General features: G+C 32.3%; 1 protein-coding gene across 2 annotated transcripts in view; it reads right to left on the bottom strand.

The window, feature by feature from the left end:
* The window catches only part of Pigk (phosphatidylinositol glycan anchor biosynthesis, class K), a 94,725-nt gene that overhangs the window by 41,369 nt on the left and 29,409 nt on the right, over nucleotides 1-23,947 (bottom strand). For both annotated transcript variants that reach the window (XM_013035888.1, XM_013035889.1), the window contains exons 4-9: nucleotides 22,132-22,267; nucleotides 19,964-20,075; nucleotides 16,092-16,188; nucleotides 14,063-14,180; nucleotides 13,757-13,867; nucleotides 12,036-12,208 (exon numbers count right to left, since the gene is read on the bottom strand). In XM_013035888.1, the coding sequence (XP_012891342.1) occupies nucleotides 12,036-12,208; nucleotides 13,757-13,867; nucleotides 14,063-14,180; nucleotides 16,092-16,188; nucleotides 19,964-20,075; nucleotides 22,132-22,267 (747 nt within the window). The remainder of the gene's footprint in view (nucleotides 1-12,035; nucleotides 12,209-13,756; nucleotides 13,868-14,062; nucleotides 14,181-16,091; nucleotides 16,189-19,963; nucleotides 20,076-22,131; nucleotides 22,268-23,947) is intronic.

Genomic DNA, 23,947 nt, shown 5'->3' with positions numbered 1-23,947 from the left:
AGAAAGAAAGAAAGAAAGAAAGAAAGAAAGAAAGAAAGAAAGAAAGAAAGAAGGAAGGAAGGAAGGAAGGAAGGAAGGAAGGAAGGAAGGAAGGAGAGAAAGAAAAGAAAGAGAGGAAAAAAAGAAAGAGAGAAAGAAAGAAGGAAGGAAGGAAGGAAAGAAGGAAGGAAGGAAGAAAAGAAAATAGAAAAAAACTTACAAAAAAGAATAAAAGTTTTATAAATTATATATAATTTATATATAATTTCATATTATTTATCAATAATACACATATAACTCAGTATAAAAGCATAAATAAGTGCATTTTTTTCCTTTTTCAACAAGAATGCTTTTAAGTAAAACCAAAATATTTTTAACTGTCTCTTTTATAGTGGTCTATAGTAGAAAGAATACAGGGAGAATCAGTTTAATGCCACAGTCTGGGCTTGTCTCAAGGTTACCAGAAATTTCATTAAATAGGATTCAAGCATGGACAGTAATTCCAGAGTATGAAGCAATATGAAGAAGTTGCTCTTCATCCACTACCTCAAAGATCTAAAGTAACCATTTCACTCACAAAGTATTTCCTAACTAATACAAAAAATACTTTACTTACACAAAAATATCTGAAATTTGGCGAACTGTTTCAAATGACATGTTTGTTGTTGTTATGATACTAGGGATTGAATTCAAGGTTGCAAGCTTGCTAGATAGGCACACTACAACTTGATCCATACCTCTACCCTGTTAAGTAACTTTAAAAAATATATCAAGAAACGATTATGGAAAATTCATAACATTTCTATTTTTATACTTTCTGCTGAATTATGTGTAAGTCAGTTGTAGTTATCAGGAGAGTTCACATCTAATTATTTCAGCACTTAGCAACCAAAAATCTATTTGAAAATTTTCTTTAGAACTGCAATATTCTGTCAAAGATGCTCCTAGTGTAGAGTTCATGTAATCTTAAGGATCCCTACAGATATGAATGTTTATGTTTTCAGTGTTTCACAATCAGTTAATGTGATTACACATGGTAAGTGTGTATTGTATGCAACTACTAGCACCGGAGTTTCAACTCTTCAGCAATGCCCCTCCCTGCCTCAGCTTTTTGCTAGATGATAGGAGATAGAATCTTGAGGACTGTTCTGCATGGGCTAGCTTCAAAGGGAGATTCTCTGCATTTCAACCTCCTGAGTAACTAGGGTTGTGGGCATGAGCCACCAGCATTTAACATGACTACTTTATTTTTTATTGTTTTTTTTATATGTTGTTTAGAGAAAGAGAGACAGAGACAGAGAGAGACAGAGAAAGAAAGAGATGCTAGTTGTGGAATGTTCTTTTCATTCAAATAATTTCCATTAATCTATTTTCCAATTCTTGCTATTTTTTGGATTTTTATTTCTTTTTAAAATTTTTTTCATTATTATCTTTAGTTGTACAAAGAATTGTCATTTAACAAAGCAGTTTATGAATACAACGTATGTTGATCAATGTCACTCCTGAAGGTTCAGACATCCTTTTCATTTTAAGGTTAATACTAGGATGTAAAAGTTGGCTTTTCTAGATCAAGGCTCTCCAGTATACAGATGATAGAGATCTTTTCAGTATCAAAGTTCAGTGTCTTATTTCTGCAAAGCTTCCTATTATAACTTTCAAATATTCTGTATTTAATTTATGGTTTTTCTAGTTCAAGTACCAAACTAAATACAATGGAGCCTGCCAAACATTTTTCTCTCTGTTCCTTTTTATTTGATATTTCAATGTCATTTTTTGACTCTCTTGTTTCTATTAAAGTCATGCTACTATTCCTATTTTTCAACACTCCAGGTCTTTCATCCAACACTCCAAGAATATCCTTTTTCCATTATCTCATTCCTACGTCCTTCACTAAGGCCTGTTTTATTAATTTAATAAGGGGCTGACTTATGCATAGAAAAAGCTGTGTAATCTTTATTTACCTGACCATTTTTAAGATTGTTTGTAGAAGACAACAAATAAAACTTGTTGATTCTGTGAATTTTAAGTCCAATACAATAATGTTACCATACCAAATGAAAATGAAATTAAATAGTTTCTAAATCCTCTGTATAAATAAAATACAGTTGGCAAATGATGAAACCTATGAAATTACCGTTTCTTTTGTTTTCTTTTTTCTCTTCCATAAATGCCTAGTACCCTCCAAAAAAATCTTTGTCCTCTGTGTTATCCAAGCACTCCAGAAATAACACTGTAAAATTCTTTACCATGCCCATGCATAAGATCATCTCTGACTCAGAAAGAGTAAAGTTTTTATTCTATAATGTCATAGAGAACTTAGATTATTAAAGTATAAAGTGACATGGCTTATTGCAGACTAAAGTCTAAAGCATCTTTCCAAACATTGAAAATAAATTCAACTAAAACAATAGAAAAGTAGACATAATACAAACCAAAATTAAAAATCAATAAATAACTCAAACACATTATCTAGAGTAACCCAAAACCAATAGAACGAAGTTCCTTAAATATCCCAGTCTAACCCAATGCTTAGTATAACCTCTAATTACTTAAAAGCACTAGGATATAAAAGAGAAATCAAATTAGTTTATCACAATCTTTTAAAAAGGCAGAAAAAATATTCTAATTTTAAACTAATTCCCTTTTCTTTTCTTTTTTGGTGCCAGTACTGAGGCATGAACTCAGGGCTGAGCCTAGCTTTTTCAATCAAGGCTGGTGCTCTACCACTTGAACCTTAGTTCCACTTCCAGCTTTTAATTGTTTACTAGAGATAAGAGTCTCACGGCTTTCTCTATGGACCAAACTGTGATCCTCACATCTCAGCCTCCTGAGTAGCTAAGATTACAAGTAGAGCAGCTGGCCCCTGAATTAAACTGAATTTCTAACATGCTCAAGTAGTCATATAGTTGATAACACATATTGGGCAAAATACAACTGACAAATATGACGCTGATATTACTAAAAATTTAAAGATACTGGAAGAAAAAGAGAACTCTAGTTGTATCACAATTGTAGAAAGGTACCAAGAAAACCCCTATTGCATCATCTCCCTTGAGATGAGATTCCTACCCAGATGCTCTGCATCATCCTTTTTCTAATTACCATACTAAAAAATTGAGGGAAAAGATACAAAAATATGGCTTTGGCTATTATTACTCTAAAAGCTCAAGGAATAGATGAGCCAGAGGAAGGAAACCTAAAATGAGATAGAGATCAGAAAGTTAGCTCTCATGTGAATTAAGGTTACATTAATTTATGGCCCAACTGTTGAAATGTGTTTTACTTATTATCAGCTTACAATGCAGTTTCAAAGAATATCTCCCAAGTAACTTAGTAAAGCAAGTAGAATAAAATCCCAGAAAACTAAGCTCTGGTTCTCACTTGAGGGTAGAAGTTAAACTTCTGAATGTTCAAACAGTCTACTGATTGGTAGGAATTGTAAGTAATTTCAATTGCAAGGAATTACCTTAGTAGTACCATGGGCAATTTTCAAATAAATTGGTGAGAGTGAGCAGAGGATAGTATCAGGGGAAAAAACTGTCAAAATAATATTGAGTACTTAACTCTATACTTTATACTACTAATTCTCTGAGTATATGTGCACTGTCCTAGTGGTTTTATCTTGTGTTATATATACAGGAAAAACACAAAGAAGATCCACAATTTTTTATATACTGTTTATAATTCAGTAACTTATCTTTTCATTCAATTATATGAGCCTGAATACAGCCTCTCATTTTATTTGTTTTTGTTTGTTTTGTGAGCTAATGGTATAACCTAAAAGAACATGAAGTCAAAAGAATATTTTATAGCATAATTATATCAAATTCAAATTTTAGTGTTGTAATATAATAACAGAGTTGAGTGAATGTAGCCAACACCATAAGTTCAACAAAAGCTAAAATATTTTCTTTCTAGCCTTTTTCAGATTTTCTAATATTTGTGAAAGAAAATTTGTATTAAAATAGATTTGCTGAGAAACAATTGCTTCAGCATGATTTTTTAACTTATCCTTCCCTCCATGCTTGATTAAAAAAATGTACTCATTATCTTGCTCATGCAACTGTAACCCCTGTGTACAGTATTTTCACAATAAAAAACATTAAAAAAATAAAAAATAAAATCCTATCCATTATTTATTTTTATGCATGGCTCTGTTAAGACTTTATAATCTTTTGCATTCTTACCTAATTGGATGGATATCATATTATTTTTTAAATTACAGGCTTATAAAAGTATAAATATTATTCTCACAACTACTGTTTCTGCTTAGTCATCTACATGGCCTTGGCTATTCTTGTTCCTATTCATGTCCATCTGAATTTAATGACTAACTAAGTTCCATGATAAATCCTGGAAGGGTAGTAAGGATGAGCAGTATGTATGTAAAGGCAGATAGCTAGCACTTCCACTTTTTAATAATGCCACAAGATACAAATCTCTCTATTATCTGTAATCATTTGTAACATTACTACCTATCTTACAGTTTTGATGATTAAACAAGTTAATAATTTCAACATTCTTAGAACAGTGTTTGGGATTTACTGAATACTGGAAATATTATTTACTTTATAATACATAATATTGATGACATACCATGTATATGTGATAAACACAAATGGATCCACAGCTTTTTGCCCTGACCCTTGTAGACTATTCTGACTCAGAACTCTTGATTTATATGTGATAATCACTTATGCAGTCATGACTTCCACTTTTACTTAACACGAGGGCTTTGGCTCCACCAGACTCCCCTACTTTTAAGAAAAGTTCCCTTAAGAGCTTCTACCTAACACTAGCATTCAGCAGTGGGCTGCCGGGAAGCTCTATCTTGCAGGCCCCAGAAAAAGGTTGCTGTTTTTGTTTGTTTGTTTGTTTGTTTGATCAGCTTCCCAGATTAGGTAATAAGAAGACCAAGCTAACAATTCCTGTCAGAATGAGCTATGTAGTGTGGCTGAAAAAAGTGCAAATCAAGCTATATACCAAGTAAAGAGGCTAATACTCTACTGAATCTTTTGCATTGAAAAAAAGATGTGATTAAGCTAAGTTTTAGATGGCAAGTGTACTCATTGTATATATTATCCTCAATTCTTACAATTATTCTATAGGTACAAAGCTTCAGAGAGACTGAAGAATAGGCCCAAAGACTCAAAAAAGTAACTAGATCAAAATATGAATGAAAGTCCATTCAGCATCATGCTCTTACTACTGTGTCATGGTGCTTCAAAGGTCTCTCCCAGCACTGGCAAGGCAATACAACAATGCCTATCCTGTAGAATACTTGAAAACTAGATAAAAGGAATACTATGATTTTAAAAAATGGCAACTTCTAAAATGAAATCACAGATTGATATTATTAACATAAGTATCTTCTACCTCTTGCTTTGATAGCTACAATGTGTTTTCTACATAAATAACTTGTTTAAAAACTCAATCTGCCTACGGTATAACCCCTGTTTTCACTGTATTTGATGTTGGTATAATTTGTGGAGGGGAAGGGAAAAAACAAATTGTTTAAATAGAGATACAGGTGGACCCATTGCAACAATGAGATGTACAGGACACTATGTCAAAAAACGAACTTTACCACTTTTGGGGGGGGGATGGAAAGGGATGGGAGGGGAAACAAAGGAGGAGGCAACAATGCTTGATAGGAAATTTACTCATTACCTTGCTCATGTAATTGTAACCCCTCTGTAACCCAATGAAGGAAAAAAAAGAATGTTTAAAAAAAAGAAAAACACCTCAATCTGCCAGGAACTGGTAACTCACACCTGTAATCCTAGGTAGTTGGGAGGCTGAGATCTGAGGATTGAGGTTCAAAGCCAGCCTGGACAGAAAAGTCCATAGGTCTCTTATCTCCAATAAACTACTCAGAAAAGCTGGAAGTGGTACTGTAGCTCAAATGGTAGAACATTAGCCTTTATCAAAAGAAGCTCAGGGTCAGTGCCTGGGCCCTGAGTTCAAGCCCTAGTACCTGAAAACACACACACACACACACACCAAAAAAGAAAAAAAAATTAATTTTGGATTTTTTTCCACTAAGCTACAGAGACAGATTACTGAATTACTAATTAGTAACAAATAAATCTTAAACAAAACTCTTAACTTTTTTGGGTTCTTCAATTTCTTGTAAGATACTCAAAAATATATAAACTAATGTACTTTTTTTAAATACCAGAAAAGTAGTAACTCAATAGTACCTATAAACTTAGCTATTTTATTGTATATTGCTAAATTTCTTAAAGCAAAACAACTTACACATACAGAAATTCTTTTTTTTAACCATTCCTTTTCAAACTGACAATTCAATACCAAATTTTCCCTCCCATTAGTGATCTGAAGGAACAAACATTGTGATTTAAAGGGTATAACTCATTTAAAGATTCCATTTATACAAATGTATGACACTACTGCCACCTACTGGTACAACATAATTTACCAATTCTCTTTCTTTTTTTAATTTTATTGTCAAGGTGATGTACAGAGGGGTTACAGTTGCATACATGTACAAGAGTACATTTCTTGTCGAACGCTGTTATTCCCTCCCTCATTTTTCTCCCACTTTCCCTCCCCCCAACTTCCTCCTCCACCCAATTTATAAAGTTCATTTCCAACATCCTGTCTTGTGAGTATCGCTGTTGTAAAGGTTCACCCTTTGGCCTTTGTCTCACTGTTACGTTGTCCCTCTTCCCTTTCCCTTTATAGTATTTATACCATTGAGAATCCTTCAGATTTCAGAAAAATGGTTTATTATGAATAAAATTGGAATAAATAAGCAAACAAAGAAAATGGAATTATAATAATAGTTCATCTTTGTGGTATATATAAGCTTTCCTAATATTAGCAACACATACTGAACACTCAATATTTAAAACACAGAATCAAGCATTTTATAAGCAAAAGGAAAACTGACTCTGAAACGCTATTATGAAGTACACTTTCCACCCCAATTTTATGGAAGGAGAAACAGAGAAGTTCAAGTGGTTTACCCAAGGTCATAAAGCTAGAAAAGGCATACTCCAATGGCCTTGTTTTTACTACCATGCTGCATTCTTCTCTGAAAAATCAGATTATAGACATCAAATCTATTCTTACTTAGAAAATTAAGGCTTCATTAGTAGAGTGGAGTAACATAATGACAATCTAGATAATGGCAAATACAGACTTAAAGAATTAGAAGAAACCTTAAAAGTGTGATGACACATTTTCTATATAATTCAGAAATCTATTCTCAGCCAGGCATCAATGGCCGTCTATATTCCTAGCTATTCAGGAGGCTTAAAATCTGAAGATGGGGATTCAAAACCAGCCCAAGTAGACAAACTCAAGAGACTCATCTCCAATTAACCACTGAAAAGTAGGAATTGGAGCTGTTACCAGCCTTAAGCGAAAAAGCTAAAGGACAGTGCCTAGGCCCTGAGTTCAAACCCTACTCCTGGCACTATATATGTCCCTGTGGATTGACTTCTCATGATTTATAAATGCTATCACTGAATTTTTAGATTATATGTAACTTAAAACTTTAAATTATATTATTTAGTATTCAAGTTAATTTTCTTTAATTAATAAATCTGGAAAGGCTGATAAGCATTAGTTGGAAAGTATTATTACTGATAAGCATAATATTTACCAACTTATATTTGGAGATGATTTATTTCTACAAAGAGATACACTATCATGTTATGTTATACCATTTATATACACTGATTTCTTAAAAATCATAAGGCATCTCAGAGTTTGTTTTTTAATTAATTATAGAAAATTAAGCTAAAAATACAAAATGCTCAATACTTTATAAAGGTATATATTAAATATGTTATGTGTATTAAATACTTTATATGTATGCAAAAAGGACAAATTAGATAAATTACTTATCAGTTAACATCTATAAATCAAATGAGCTACTTCTAAATTCCTGAAGTTCCATTATAAAGAAACCCTAAATGAAGTGATAAATGGCCATAAGTAACATAAAATAAATGAAAAATAAAGTGTTAAAGATAATACAGAATTATAGTGATTGATGGTTAGAATTAATCACTTTGAAAAATATAGTAGTATAAGGAAAAGAGGGAAATCCTGTCAACTATTAGTTGTGCTATCTTGATTTTTTGCTTCATGAAGTTTACAATCTTATATTTTAGTATGAGTAATTTTCACTGAATAATATATTATTCACAATCAATTTTATCCAACTCTGAGCAGTTTTTGTAATATCTACTCTTAACTTTTTTAAATTTAAGTTTATTGTCAAGGTGATATACAGAGGGGTTATAGTTACATAGGGAAGGTAGTGAGTACATTTCTTGTTGAACTTGTGTACAATTAACTTCTGACTTCATTTCCTAAAAGCGAAAATATACTGGAATCCATGCATTCAATGAATTAATACATTAATAATAAGTCCTTCATATTTCCATATCAACTCTTCAACCAGCCTGTGAATCAATCGCCACTTAAAAAAATAAAAGTTTACAATGGGATTTGATTTACCAACATCAGAATCAATAAGATCTCAAAATACAGAATGATTTAAAAAATCAATTCTACTTCTAAATTTGAGCAACAAACAAATGGAAAATTAATATCTAAATAACTGTTGAGATCTATCTATGGATTGGAGAACCCTATATCATTAGGTTATCCATAGTCTCCAAGTTGATATAACCAATTTAATCTTAATTGAAATCCCAGTAAATATTCCTACTGAGATTCTTTAAGAAACAGACAAGTGATTCAGAAATAAAATTTCAAACCCTACCTCATATCAAACTCAAAAGTTAATTCAAAATAGACAGAGGCCAAAAGTAAAAGTTAAAGCTATAAAGATTTTCCAAAAGAAAATCTTTCTGACTTTAGATTAGGCAAAAATTTCTTGAACAAAGAACACTAAAGATAAAGAAAAATTGATCCATGAAATCCATCAACATTAAATCTACTCTTCAAAAGGTATCTTGAAGAAAATGAAAGAGTAGAAAAATGTATACCTTAGGAAAAACTTGTGGTATCTGTTTGAAGCCAACCCAGGTCGTTTACCTCCAATTATCAAAAAAGCTGGAAGTGGAGATGTGGCTCAAGTGGTATAGTGCTAGCCTTGAGCAAAAGAAAACACAGGGACAGTGAGTGCCTAGGCTGTGCCCAGGATCAGCATTAAAAAAAAAATCTGAGTCAAGCAGAAAAGGTCAGATAAGTTGATGTTAGGGAAATGAACCCCAAAGTAAGAATTCAAATATTTTTTTTTCTTTCATGCAATTGTTTCTAACATATTTATAACATGATTTCTTTGTTGCTTTGTATGTCCCTCCCCCATGGTATAATCCCTGCTTTCAATGTATTTGATGTTGGTATAATTTGTGGAGGGGAAGGAAAAAACAAATCGTTTAAATAGGGATACAGGTGGACCCATTGCAACAATGAGATGTACAAGTCTTTATGTCGGAAAAACGAACTTTACAACTTTGGTGTGGGGGGCGGACCAGGTGGAGGGTGTGGAGGGGGGGTACGGGAAGGGATGGGAAGGGGAAACAAAGGAGGAGGCAACAATGCTTGATAAGAAATGTACTCATTATCTTGCCCATGTAATTGTAACCCCTCTGTACGGTATTTTCACAATAAAAAAAAAAATCTGAAACTACAAAACTATTAGATAAAAACATGGGAAAGTAGCTTCCTGACAGTGGTTTTGGCAATGATATGGCCACAAATACAATGAAAGTAAAAATAAAAAGTTTCTGCACAACCAAAGAAACAATCAACAGTGAAAAAACAATCTACAAAATAGATGAATATATCCATAAATCATAAATACATGATGATAAAGGGTTAAAATCCAAAATAAGCAATTCAAGTTAGTAGTTATTTGAAACAATCAATTTTGGAAAAAAATTGAAAATGAATGAAATGTTTATAGAAAAAGAGACATAATTAGGTTAACAGATATATGAAAACAATGTTTAACAACACAATCAGAGCAAGACAAATTAAAGAGATATGTTGACAAGTTTTAAAAGGAAAATCATTAGTACAGCTATTATAGAAAATAGTGTGCACGACTCTCAAAAAATTAAAACAGCATTACCATATCCAGTCATCTCACTTCTGGGTATATATTTGAAGGAAATTAAATAAGTGTGTCAAAGAGATATCTGTATTTCATGTTCAATGTAGCATTGTACTTTTGCCTTTACTAAAACTTTAATACTCAGAGCCTGAGTGCCAATGGCATACACCTGTAACCTAGCAGCTACTCAGGAGGCTGAGATCTGAGGACTGTGGTTTGAAACCAGCCTGGGTAGGAATGTCCATGAGGCTTTTTTCTTCAACTAACCACAAAAAGACAGAAGTATAGCTATGGCTTAAGTGATAGAGCACTAGCCTTGAGCACAAAAGCTCAGGGATAGTCAAGGCCCTGAGTTCAAGTCCTAGGACCAGCAAAAATAAATAAATAAATAAGTAAACCTTTAATTACCTTTAATTCAGAAAAGAAAAAATATTCTTATTTCATACTGCTACTCCAGGTCAGTTCTAGGTACTAGTTTTTCATTATATCTTATTAGTGATGTACACTAAACTACTAGACTAAGACACAAAATATCAGAAGAGTAGACCTGAACCAATGAACTACGCTGTTTCCTTTAGTCTATATAGAAACATTTCTAAAACTATAATTATCAGTTTTATTAACATTGTATTGATACTTTACCTAAGGTTTGATATATACATAGATATATATATAGATCTAGATATAGACATATAGATATTCTAACCTATAATTTTCTTAAGAAACTTTCTGATACCAAATTATTGGTGACATTTTTCTCTAAATAAAATTCCCATCTACATCCTGGATACAATGATCTCATCTAAATAAACTTCTAGTTTTTATACTAGTTCCAAGGAGCACCTATATGCAATGAGATATGTTTGTAGTACCTATATGTATGTAGCACCTATATGCAATGAGATATGTTTCAAAATTTTCAGAGCACAATAGGAACTCAATTTTCACAAATTAATTCAATAAAGCAGATGAGTAACTGTTTTGCTTTAAAAATGGGGTCTATGTTGTCTACATTGAAACCTAACTCCTGGGCACAAGCAATCTTCCTGACTGAGCTTCCTGAGTAGGTAGTATAGGCACATACCAGCAAGCCCAGTTTGTACTAGTAATTATGAAACCACTTGGTAAGGAGCAACATCCTAAAAAAAAAATTTATATATAAACACTAGAGGGTGCTCCAATTCAGCAGTGCTGAGACACTAAGTTTAAACTTTATTTTCTACTCAAAGATAAATTAAAATAACCTTCAGCATTAACCACTTTTGCATTCACAAAATACACAAAAAAATTAAAGAGGTAAAATTCTATTCTTCCAGAATATGTAGCAAAACTCAGTAGAATTGCACTGAAATCATTTCTAGTATCTACTTACTACTATATAAACATCATTTGTTGAGAGAATAGAAACTTAGCACAGAACAAGTAATATGCCAGTTCTCAACTATTAAGAAAATTAATTCAATGTTAAGATAATTAAAGAAAGGTATATATGATCTTTTATCGCCTTAGACTTAAGGAAAACTATAAAACGAATATGGCAAGATATATAGGACTAACCTTAAGCATTATATTTAAACTGTTTCACATACCCAGTCAACCAATTTCTCTCAAGCTCTCTTAGATGAACATGTATGCACACATTGCTGACACACAATCCACTCCTCCAGAAGTGAGTGAGTGACACACATCTCTCCTATCTTTACCTACTGTGTTACCAAGAGCCTCAACAGAAATACCTATCTCTGTGAAGAACTGTAGGAAATTTGATGCCTTTTTAACAACTCTCAGGTTCACTACAACCATTACTCAATTCTGGAACACCAACATAATCTACAATCATAACCCTCGCCTCCCATCAGTATTTACAGCTTATGTTCACAGTGAGGACTGACAGAATGTGAAACTACTTATAAACACTCATTTTAATCTCTTAAGTTTTCATTAATCTTTATAATTTTGAGAGTAAACTCTATTGAAATATTAATAGGAATACCTGCTTTCCAAGATCTCTGAATCCCGTTTCAAACGAATAGTCTCTGTTGTAATTTCCACTTTCCGTACACTTCCAAAGAAATCAGTTATTAGGACACTTTTAGGATTCCTTTGAAAAAGATCAATACGATGTCCTGGAGTAGATACACAGAGACTTTTGGGACATACTTGAAACTGGAAAAACAAGTAACAATAGTAAATATTATATACATAAGCATACATACAACCGTCATTAAGTCAACAAATACATTATAGTCTCTCAATCTAAAGAGGTTACCTCATTAACCTTATTATATTTAAAGAAAGTATTATACAAATGTGTATTATACAAATTGCTGTCATCCCTTAGCATATAAATGTTCAGTGAGCATTTACAAATATACCAAGTACTTTACAATTGAGCTGTAAAGATAAAGAAAAAATATAAAGCACAGTCTTTTACAACTCTTAATTAAGAAGCTTAGATCCTTGAGGGAAACATCATGGATGTAAACGATTACAGTTTAATATTGAAAGCAAAAGAGAGGTATATGTCACTTTCAAAGAGATTGTCTGAAGTGTCCAGGAAGATTTCATATAACAGGGAACAATTTATAAATATCTCTTTCAATGGTTACCAATGACACTCTATACCTTAAGGAGCTAGTAACTAGGGCTTCTACTTCTGCTGTTACCAAAGTACCTTAATACAGTACACAACTAGTACCCAACAAATATTACTATAATATTACTATACATTTTTAACAGAAAACAAGTGGTATTACACAGACATTCTAGAGATATATCAAATCACTGTACCTAGTAAGCTGCAAAACAGTGGATCATTATTATTGAAAAAAAATTAATATAGCCATTAGAAAAAAATTTTAATGGATGTGAAAAGATAAGATATAAGTAAGGAATTCTATGATCAATTTCCAAAATGGTTCCCTCATTTTTTCCAATATAATTTCACAGCATTTGGAAGGCACAGGAAGGAGGATGGTGAGTTCTAGGCCAGCCTGTGCTACAAAGCAGACATCAAGCTAAAATAAAACAAAAAATAAGAAATAAAAAAGAACAAATGCTTGTGAATAAATGAACAAGCCATAGTTAATAGAAAAACAGTGAAAATCGTTGACAGACAGCAATTATCCAGGTGAGATCTGTTTCAAGCTTTTTATTAGGACTATTTTCAACAGCTACTTCAAAGCTGATATAGTGTAAAAATATAACCAACCCAGAACAAATCAGAAGAAAAAAATTAAGTTCAACAGGCATGTTAAAAAGACTATATTAATTGGGTGGGGGGGCAGGGGGAGGATGGAAAGGGATGGGAAGGGGAAACAAAGGAGGAGGCTACAATGCTTGATAAGAAATGTACTCACTATCTTGCCCATGTAATTGTAACCCCTCTGTACAGTATTTTCACAATAAAAAATAAATAAATAAATGAAAGACTATATTACAAGGGGTAGAGTACATAAAAATATATAAGGTCTTTCTTTTTTCCAGAAACTTCCAATTAAATTTGAAAGAATTCCACTCAATTAGTAAGGTCAATAAAAGGCCAACTGTGATAAATGTTACAAAAGAAAAGTTATGGAAACTTTGAAAAGGTAAAATAAATTCCAGGGAGATTCTGGGAGAGGCACAATCTTATTAGACTGATATATGCATAATCACATACCACATTAAGATTACTGTACTAATGTGTTCTAATCAAACCAAGCAAATACTTACAAGGTCATTCATGTTATTTTGGCTAGATGGAATAATTTCTTCCAAAAATTCCAAGACGTAAAATGTGTACCTATCCATAAGATGGACTCCAATTGCAGGATCAGGTTGATGCTGTGAAAAGAAAGAAAAATTAGCACATATCTCTACAATTATAACAAAATGTTTAAGACAAAACCAAAGTTACCTCTTATATTTAAAGTCTAAGAATAAGAAATGGCAGATACATTCACAAAGCATGTAAGTCATTGAAGAAATAATTATACATTCCAAAGACATTGGAGTTTACAAACTGGGAGATACACCTACCGAAAGTGAGTCTTCTCCCACTTGGCTACTAGCTAGAGCCATTATGTTAGGAGAATAAAATCGTTCATACATTGATGCTCCTTGGCAAGTGTCAATAATAAACAGTAGTTCATTATAGCTGAAAGGAAAGTAATGATATCTTTGAGTGAGTCATGCTGTCTACCATATACAAATATTTCTACAATACTTTTAGAACATAAGATATCATCTTAGCCATTTTATTAGCTAAAAGTTAAAGTACTCATCCTGTCTCGAAAAACCACCCAAACAAGGAATAGTGATTGTGCCACGAAGTAGCTGCCTCAACTTTGTCTTCTTCCTTAACTACTGCCGTATGATTCAAACAAATGTTCAGCTTAACAACTACTTGACAGTTACGTTGAACTGGAAACTAAGCTAGATTTACAAACATATATATACAGATGTATATATACACTTATGCACATCTGTGTTTGTATATATATGTGACTTAGTTATCATACTCAACTAAATATAACTGGAAGACAAACAAACATATAACTAAATTTTAATACATTTTAATTTATTGAGAAACAGGTTTGGTGGATCACATCTGTAATCCCAACTTCTGAAGAAGCTACAGAAGAAGAATTATAATCTCAAGACCACCCATAATAACACTCTGTCTCAAAAAAACAGAAATGAACAAACAAGCTGGTTGTTAGTTGCTCATGCTTATAATCCTAGTTTCTCAGAAGGCTGAGCTCTGAAAGATGAGTTTGAATCCAGGCCAGGCAGAAAAGTCCAAAAGTCTCCATCTCCAATTAACCAGCAAAACTACCTACTAGAAGTATGGCTCAAGTGCTAAAGTACCGGTTCACACAAGCTGAAAGTTTGAAGCCCTGAGTTCAAATGCCAGTACCCACAAAAATACACATCTATAAAAACTATACTATAGAAAACATTTCAGTATTTAATGTTATTTTAATATATATCCAATATATAAAATGTGTCATTATTCACATATAACTTTTGTGTATATATGTGTGTATGCATACATATACTATATAATATATAATATATACAGTATATATACTGTATATATGCATACTATCTATATTGTATATATGTATATATACTATGTGTGTGTGTGTGTGTGTGTGTGTGTGTGTATATATATATATATATATACTATATAAAATGAGACAGAAAATTTCTGCCTCCATAGAGCTGAGGATGTAACAAAGTCAAAGGATTCTGAGCCCTGACAGAGGAATAAGAGAAACACAAAGAGAAACAGGTCAGGTGATGGTATCTGATACAGACAATAAAGGTGATTAAATTATCTCACAGAAAAAAATAAAACTACATGCCAGCTAAGGAAAAAGCAGTTCTAAATTTACTCTGGAGTAAATTTGGGAGAACAGAGAGGAGTTGATTTCAAAGGGTAAGGTAGGGTTTGATTTATAAAGATTTCATTTGAAGTTTGAATCTTTAAAACTTGAGGAAGTTACCCAAGTATATAACAAGAGAGTGTACTTATACTTGTTTATTTTGGTGAAATAATAGTACAATCAGATCTATTTTATAAGATGGTTAGCTGTTGAGAGGAAAGTAGAAGGAGATAGATTTTCCTCCATACTGGGGCTAAACAACATTGCTCCCAGAAAATAGAACATTAAACCACACTATCCAATAAACAGGATTATGTTATCTTCCCGGGAATCAGAAAATGTCATAGAAAGTAAGACTGGGGATAAGTTGAAAATCAAATAGATATTCAGAATCTCCACAAATAAGAGGACATTTGGTTAGAGGGATTATTTCTTCTTAATTAAAAAAAAGATGCTAAAGAACAAGAGATGTGATCCTACAGGTCAATGATGTTTTTCATGTTATGTAATAACTGAAGTTTCCTTTTAAAAAGTCAGTTCAATGGAAATATTAACTATAAATTTAAAGGCTAGAAAAAAATGATTAAAGTAAATAAAAATCTTGTAAAATAAGAACTAAAAAATCTATCATGGAAAACTTTGGTATTAATTTATGAAAGGAATCACTGGCTGATTACCGTCTTTTCTGCCACATCTGTTCAAAAGCATCTGCAAGTTCTATGTTGGTAATTTCTTCAGAATCTTGGAATTTCAGGAAACCATTTCCCCCATGACCTTGTAAGAAGAGCAAAAAGATAAAGCACATATATTTTTACAATATAAATTTAATAGTTATACATCCATTTACTTAAATTTGTTGCAATATTTCAATACACTTATTCTTTAAATGCTAAAATATGGATGGCAAATACAAATAAATATAATTGCTTATCTTATCAATTAAAAAGAGAATAAGCATAGCTATCTAAAAAATAATAGATAAAGGGCTTGGGTGCAGTGTTCACACATGCATTCAGAATGAGAAGATCGGAAAGATCACTTTGAAGCCAGCCCAGAAAGGTTAGCAAGACCCCATCACAACCAATAAGCCAGATATGTGGTATACAACTATTTTCCCAGCTATTCAGGAGGCACCAGTAGAAAAATCCTGTTCTGATACTGGCTCTGGGAAAATATCAAGATATCAAAACTCCATTGAAAAACGCTAAATCAAGAAAGGGCTGGAGGAAGAGCCCAAATAGTTGAGTGCCTGACAAGCAAGTACAATGACTGAGTCCAAACCCCAATACCACCACCAAAAGTAAAAGTGAAAAATTTTTAAATCTGAATTTGTTTTTGATTTTTAACTCTGGGTCTGTACTTATGAGGCAGGTGGTGCTCTCACTTTAGCCATGCCCTCAGTCTCTTTTTAAGAGTGTTTGTTTTCAATACTGGGGTTTGAACTCAGGGCTTCATACTTGCTAAGCTGGCACTCTACCACTGAGTCACGCTTCCAGGCCCTTTTTGGAGTCATCATTTTTGAGACAAGAGTCTTGATTCCTGCAGAAATGTACCTTGAACATAATCTTGTTCCTGCAGGCTGTCTGCCATAGCTAGGTGTGTGCCACCAGCTTTCTCCAGTGATAGTCTTACAGATTCTGCCCTGGTTGGAAGAAACCCACAGTCCTCCCTTTCTCAGCCTCCCGAATACTAGGATTACAGGCATGAGCACTGGTATCTGGCTCCCTTAGAGGTTTTCTATAATTCAAGTATTTCTATGATTCAACCACATTCATATGCTCTTTCACTGGTTCTTATTATGTTAAAATTTTATTCTACCTTTTTAGTAAGTCAAACATTTTTGGTGAAAAATGAGCTGAAAACACCAGCTGGCACCTTGGTATGCTAGCACCACTTAGCATATATTTAGTATGCTATTAGTTCTAGGAAGTGCAGGTCTCTCTCAACAATTAATGTGATTCATGATCATTGCCCATGGTTCCATGAGGGCTAGTCAGAAGATTGTGACACATATTTAGTATTCACAAAAGAGGAAGTCTATCTGGATTCAAACACTGTGCACCTTACTATTCTTTTACGAAAATGAAACTATGGCTCATTTTCTTCAGACATAAAGTAAGAAAAATATCAGCCAGACCATCACAAGCTTACTTATATATGTAGCTCTTTTGCACAGATTATTTTAAAGACATTTTTCCATTGGGCAACAAAGTTAACAAAAAACGCTTCATATCTTCCTCTGGATACATGTGGCTAGTGATTATTCCTTTGTAGGGAAAAAACATAGTATGTTCTTCCTACATTTAGAGACAACTATATGCAGTAGCCCTGGATGTCACCCTCATCAGACTGCTGTGAGGATGAATGAGGTAATAATAATTCTTAATAATTCAGAACAGTGCTTCAATAACTGTAAGCTATTTTCATTATCATATTATAATCAGCCTTTCTATGGCCTTTTCTGTAGAGGATCAGATAACAAATGTTTTAGGGCGGCAAGTCATGTGGGCTCGGTCACAGCTGCTGGACTCTCTGCCACTAGGGTAATAGTAGCCACAGACAATAGGTAAAAAATGGATTCAACTATGCCCTAGAACACACACACACACCACACACACACACACACACAAAAAACCTTTATTTCTAAAACAGGTAGTCAGTGTAAGATAATTATTTATTAAGCCCTATCTTAAAATGACTGGGATTTCTTCTATGCCTAGAATTACTCTGAAGGAGTACAAATAGAAGTATAAAAATAAAAATGTAAGTATAAAAATAATGTAAAGCCTATAGTACCTTAACTAGGCTACAAAACTGCAGTTTATTTTTCTTGTCAAAAAGTATATTACTTTTTTTATAATTTTTAGATAAGGTAAAAATGAAATTTTTCCTGACTTCATTGACTGTACTAAGTCAATAAAGTATATAAATTAAAAAATTAGAATTTAGACAGTTGTACTGTAACCCTTCTGTACAGTATCTTTATAATAAAAATATATACTAAAAAGAATTTAAACAGTTGTAAATTAATATTATAAAGCAAACCTACTACATTGGGATATTAACTGTTCTGCTACATGATATCTAAGAATTATTTTATACCTTTTTATTATCAGTTGAATAGAAAACCTCTGAGAAATGTATTCAACATCTTTTGATCAATATTTATATTTAGGTACTATAACACACACTCTTGATAAAAAATATATAGTCAGCAATATCTTTGAATTCAAATACAGTACAGAAAATAGCCACTTAAATAAGAAAGCAATGAAATAAATGCTATGTGAGAAACTGAAGATTAACATGAGAGTGTAAAGAGGAATGCAGTGCCTATACCTGTTAAGAAAACTAGAAGTGTCTTTGGATACTTCTGAGGTAAAAAGAAGGGCCATTAATAATTACATTAAGACAACAGATGTACACGAAGACGTGTTCCAGGTAACTAGAGACATAGGTCACCTCAGACTTAGGAAATCTCTGAAGGAAGAAACTCCTGAGCTAACTCTAAAAAATAAGGAGTAATCAGGCAGGCAAAGTGAACTGAAAGCCATCATAAGCAAAGGCAATGGTGTAAGGACATGTTTGAGAGGACAGAACAGTGAAGTACCTATTAGAAAAAGAAATGCAAGAATTAAGGCTGCATAATATAATAAAATCATAACAAACTATGCATAATATTTAACTAAATTTTATTATGGAGTGGTTTATTTCCAATATTCCTCAAAGTATAATTAAAAGATGACTATATTTCCATCTCATATTTGAGAAATATGCCCACAATATAATTTTCATAAGCCTCACCCTAGACCAAAACTGAGTAAGTTTCAGGATAAGGTCTAATCATCCACACCGTTAATCCTTTTGCACAATAAGCTTTGAGAATACATTAATGGAAGATCATTATAAAGATTTGAGCAGCAGAGAGAGATTTTTAATTTTTAAGCACTTTAGTAGGAGAACTAACAATAAAACTGAAGTCAGAGACACTATACCAAGACAATAAGGAAAAAATAATTAACATGCAATAGTAAAAAGCATAGAGATAAGAAACCATGGACTAGCACAAGATGTTACAAGGTAAAGGATTCCTTATCGATAATGCTTGAGATTATAAGTGGTTCAGTATCAGACCTTTCAGGTTTTACATTTATTTCTACATACCCAGATACCACGGGAATAAAACCCAAGTGTAAACATAAATTTCTGTCTTATGTACACTTGAACCACAGAACCTAAAGATGATCTTACATCATTATTTTCAGTGCATCTCTATTTTGTTATCTTTTCTACAATGCCAGGTATGAAATTTTCCAATGTTGTCATCCATGTTGGTGCCAAAAAGTTTCAGATTTTGTAGCATTTCAGATTTAAAATGTTCAATCTACCATTTTCATATATTATTTCAAATAATGCTAGATCATGACAATCCACAACTACAGAATAAACTCTTTGAAGGTGAAACCACTAATGCATTTAAGTAGCTCCCCTGGTGAGTTGCCTTGGAGTTTCAATAGTATACTATGCATTATCTACATGCTGAAATTACCTGTCATATAAATAAGTATATTGCTTCTATCATCAGAAAGAAGACGTTTTGACCGAGGAGTACTAGGTGGGATCCTACCAGTTAATACCCGCAAAAAATTCTCCACAGTTACCTGAAAAAATTAAGAGATATCAGGTAAAATAGAACCTAAAAAAAAAACAAAATTTATTTTTATTACTTTCAAAATCATTACTCCTCGTTTCTCTACGAATTACTCAGAAAAAACTAAAAATAAAGCACAAAAAGAATTATAGCTCAATTGAAATACATTTACTTAAACACAAAATTCTAAGTAACTGTGCAGTTGTGGAGATGGGAGGAAAGGAATGGAAGGGGGAAACAAAGGAGGAGGTAACAGTGCTCAATAGGAAATGAACGCATTACCTTGATCACGTAACTGTAACCACCTGTACAACATTTTTACTATTGAAAAACATACAAAAAATATAAGTAACTTTATGTCTATTTTTAAAAATACTAAAATCTCTCTGGACATGGGGTGCACATCTGTAATCCTAACTCTCAGAAAAGAAAAGAGGATTATAAATTTGGATAGGAAAGAGAGAAAAGGCAAAGAGACAGAAACAGAGGCAGAGTCACAAAGAGAACAAAGCAAAAACTATTTAGGGGGAAAAATGTTATTCTTACATTTAAAACTTTAAATGTTATGCAAAATATAGAAAGTACCCAAAAGCTTAAAAAGTAAAATTATGAACATGTTTGCATAGCCAATTCTTTAGGAAGACACAAAATATAAAAATTTATAAATAAATCCAGTTATACTATAACAGCTTACTAGATAACTACTTAATTATAGATTAATCATGAAAGAGAACAGTTCCATAAATAATCTCCATAAATATATATGGTTGATTTTTGAATGCATTGTGTTAGATTTCTTTATGAGTATCTTTAACATGTAAAAAAATTCATAACGCTTTAAGCCAAATTTCCCAATCTGGAATTTCCAGCCTTCTGGTATACTTTGAAGGCATATTTTAAATTATAGAGAATAAAATACTTAAAGTTAACAGCTAAGACATAGATAATGTATAATCTGACATTAAAAATAAGCAAATCTATTTAGCTTTCTTTTAAGACATTTTCCTAGATCACAGCGTATAAATTTGTGTTTAAGTCCATTAATTTACATTTTGCATATATATGTGTATGTATATACATAATTATGTATATAGACATTTATATACACACACTTATATATACACATACATACAGTACTAGGGTTCAACTCAGAGTCTTGTACTCACTCAGCTTGCTTGCTCGGCTAGCGTTCTACTACTTGAGCAATACCACCAGCTCAGCTTTTGCTGGATATTTTGGAGACAGAATCTCAGAGTTTTCTGCTCAGGCTGGCTTCAAACTATGATCCTCTGGATCTCAGCCTCCTCAGTAGCTAGGCTTCCAGGCATAAGCCATCAGTATCCTGATTCCTAATAATACTAACAGTACTACTACTTGTTGACTAACAAGGGAGTAGGGATTTTAGTCTACATTCTATAACGATTACATAAATAAGTAAAAGGTAAAACATTTATACACATTTAACTCATTAAACATTTATAAGTTTCTACAATAACTATAGATACTATCTAGGTGTAAGATATATAATGCACTATGTCTTCAAATTTTAAGCACAATCATGATGTATTAAATTTTAAAATTAGTTTCAATGCAAATATAATGACATTTTTACTTTAATTATATGTACATAAATGAGTGGAAGCACATTAAAAGAAGTTTAATGTTTAATTAGAAACATGGGTTAACTTTTTGTTACTCACTAGTTTTTCTAAAAATGTTTATTATTTTATTAAAAAATATTAAATTTCTAGTTTTAGACCAAATATAAAAAACAAATATGAAAAAATTTCCTGTAAGAAAAAGTTAACATATGAACTCCACTAAAATCTCTAATATAGAAAGCAATGTAAATTTTTTCTATCTTAGCTACATAGATGAAATCTTCATGCTTTAAGAATTTTACTCATGTATTATGTCCCTGACAGGAATTTTAGAGAAAAATTACAGCAAGACTCAGTGACAATTATGTACTGAACTTTAAGAAAAATAATTAACAATATTATCCCATTGTTTTAGAGCTTAAAAGTGATAGCATTTCCAAAAAGTTGTTAGATTAAACGAATTACCTCATAACTTCTATAATCCACTTCCACATCATCTCCATACACGTTCAGTTCCATGTTCTTGTGACTAAACACAGTAGCTGGTTTAGGATTTCTAGCATTGCATGCCATATCATCAGCAAGCATCAAGACGATATGACTAGAAAAAAATTCCCAGCAGATAGAATCATTAAATAAAACTAAAACATTAAACCTATAAAGTTTATTTATACCAGGTAGCAATTATGTTCAGATTTTTCCTCACAAAGCAGTAACTAATTTGCAACTATATATTTAAAGAGGTCTTAATCATTTTTTTATATTTTAGTGGTTATTACTAGTATAAATTTTAAAGCAGAAAATGGGCAATCTAGCATGAACTTACCCAAAAACTTGAATTTACTAACTTAATATTTTCCCCAACAGTATATATACTTTATGTCATGTTTAACATTCTCATGTCTTATAGAGTCTACTTTAATACATAGTATTTCAGAGAACTTAATTTTCACACTCCAAATGCACAAGTAGAAAAACATACAAGTGATCAGCATGTGCAATTAGTGTAGCACAGGTATACAGCTAGACTCACACCACTCCTCACAAGCTTCACTCCATCTTGCTACCAGCTTCCTGCTCCATTATCCTTTTAGCCTTCAGAGTAAACTTGCTCAAGTGAGTTAAAACCTTCTCATGTATAAACATCCAAAGAACCCCCAATAGGAATACAATCAAAACTACTTATATAGTCCAAGAGGCTGATTTGATCTGGTTTCTGTCTCCCTAACTTCAATCTCTACCACTCAACATTCACTATTATTATTATCATCTCACTCATGCTCCTCCTTTTTACACTAGCCTTTCTTTTTCAGAAATATGGAATGATTTTCCTACTTTACAACAACTGACCAATAAGACTTCACTCCAAACAAATCATCAAATCATTCCAATCTCAGGCAAGGTACTCATTAGCTCATTAGGTGTTTTATTTTCTGCAGGATATTTAGGAATCTGAAATTATCATCTCCCACCATCATTCCATGAGAATATAAGCTTTAGAAGATGGAGATTTATCAGTCCTCATCATCTTACTAAGCCTATTATTCAGGCTTAGTAAGAAAATCTTGCATAAAAAATTAAATGAATAAAACTCTCCATTTTTACATATAATTTTTTTAGAGGGGGAAGTACTGGAATTTCATCTCAGAGCTTCACATTTGCCAGGCAGGCTTTATATTACTTGAGCCATACTCCTAGCCCTACATAAAAATTTTTAGCAAGGAATTTTAAAATGTCTCTCAAATACTTCTTATCTTGATTCTACCATTAAAACTAGTAACTATAGATTAAGAAATTCTTTATTCTGCCATACACTTGAGCTTCCCAAACATAAGAGAAAATTATTGTGGCATACATAATAAGTTTGGCAGGAGACACCAAGAAGAAAATGTTCTGCATATGTTCCAGATACACTTTAAGTTCAAAATTGAAACATTGATTTTTTCTTAAAAATTGGCTAGATTTCTACTTTGAAAATGTTACAGTCCTGCCACATTCAAATATCAGATCTTTAACTGTTACTGATTCACACTCACAGAACAGTGAAAGTCATTCTTCATAAAATTAAAAATACTTTTCCTCCTCTTTTTTAATAACTTAAGGCGATCATTAATTTATATTAACCTATAAATCACCAGTCATAACTTTTAGTTAAGTAAGATTGAACAGAGCTCGTTTTGGATATGACAACTTGTACTTCTCATTGTTGCAACAGGTCCACCTGTATCCTTAAACAACTGGTTTTTCCCCATCTCCTCCACAAGTTATACTGACATCAAAT

This window comes from Dipodomys ordii, unplaced genomic scaffold (assembly GCF_000151885.1).
Source record: "Dipodomys ordii isolate 6190 unplaced genomic scaffold, Dord_2.0 Scaffold228, whole genome shotgun sequence".
NCBI lineage: Eukaryota > Metazoa > Chordata > Mammalia > Rodentia > Heteromyidae > Dipodomys > Dipodomys ordii.
The sequence above is the reverse complement of the archived record's forward strand: the minus strand, read 5'-3'. Positions and strand labels throughout refer to the sequence as shown.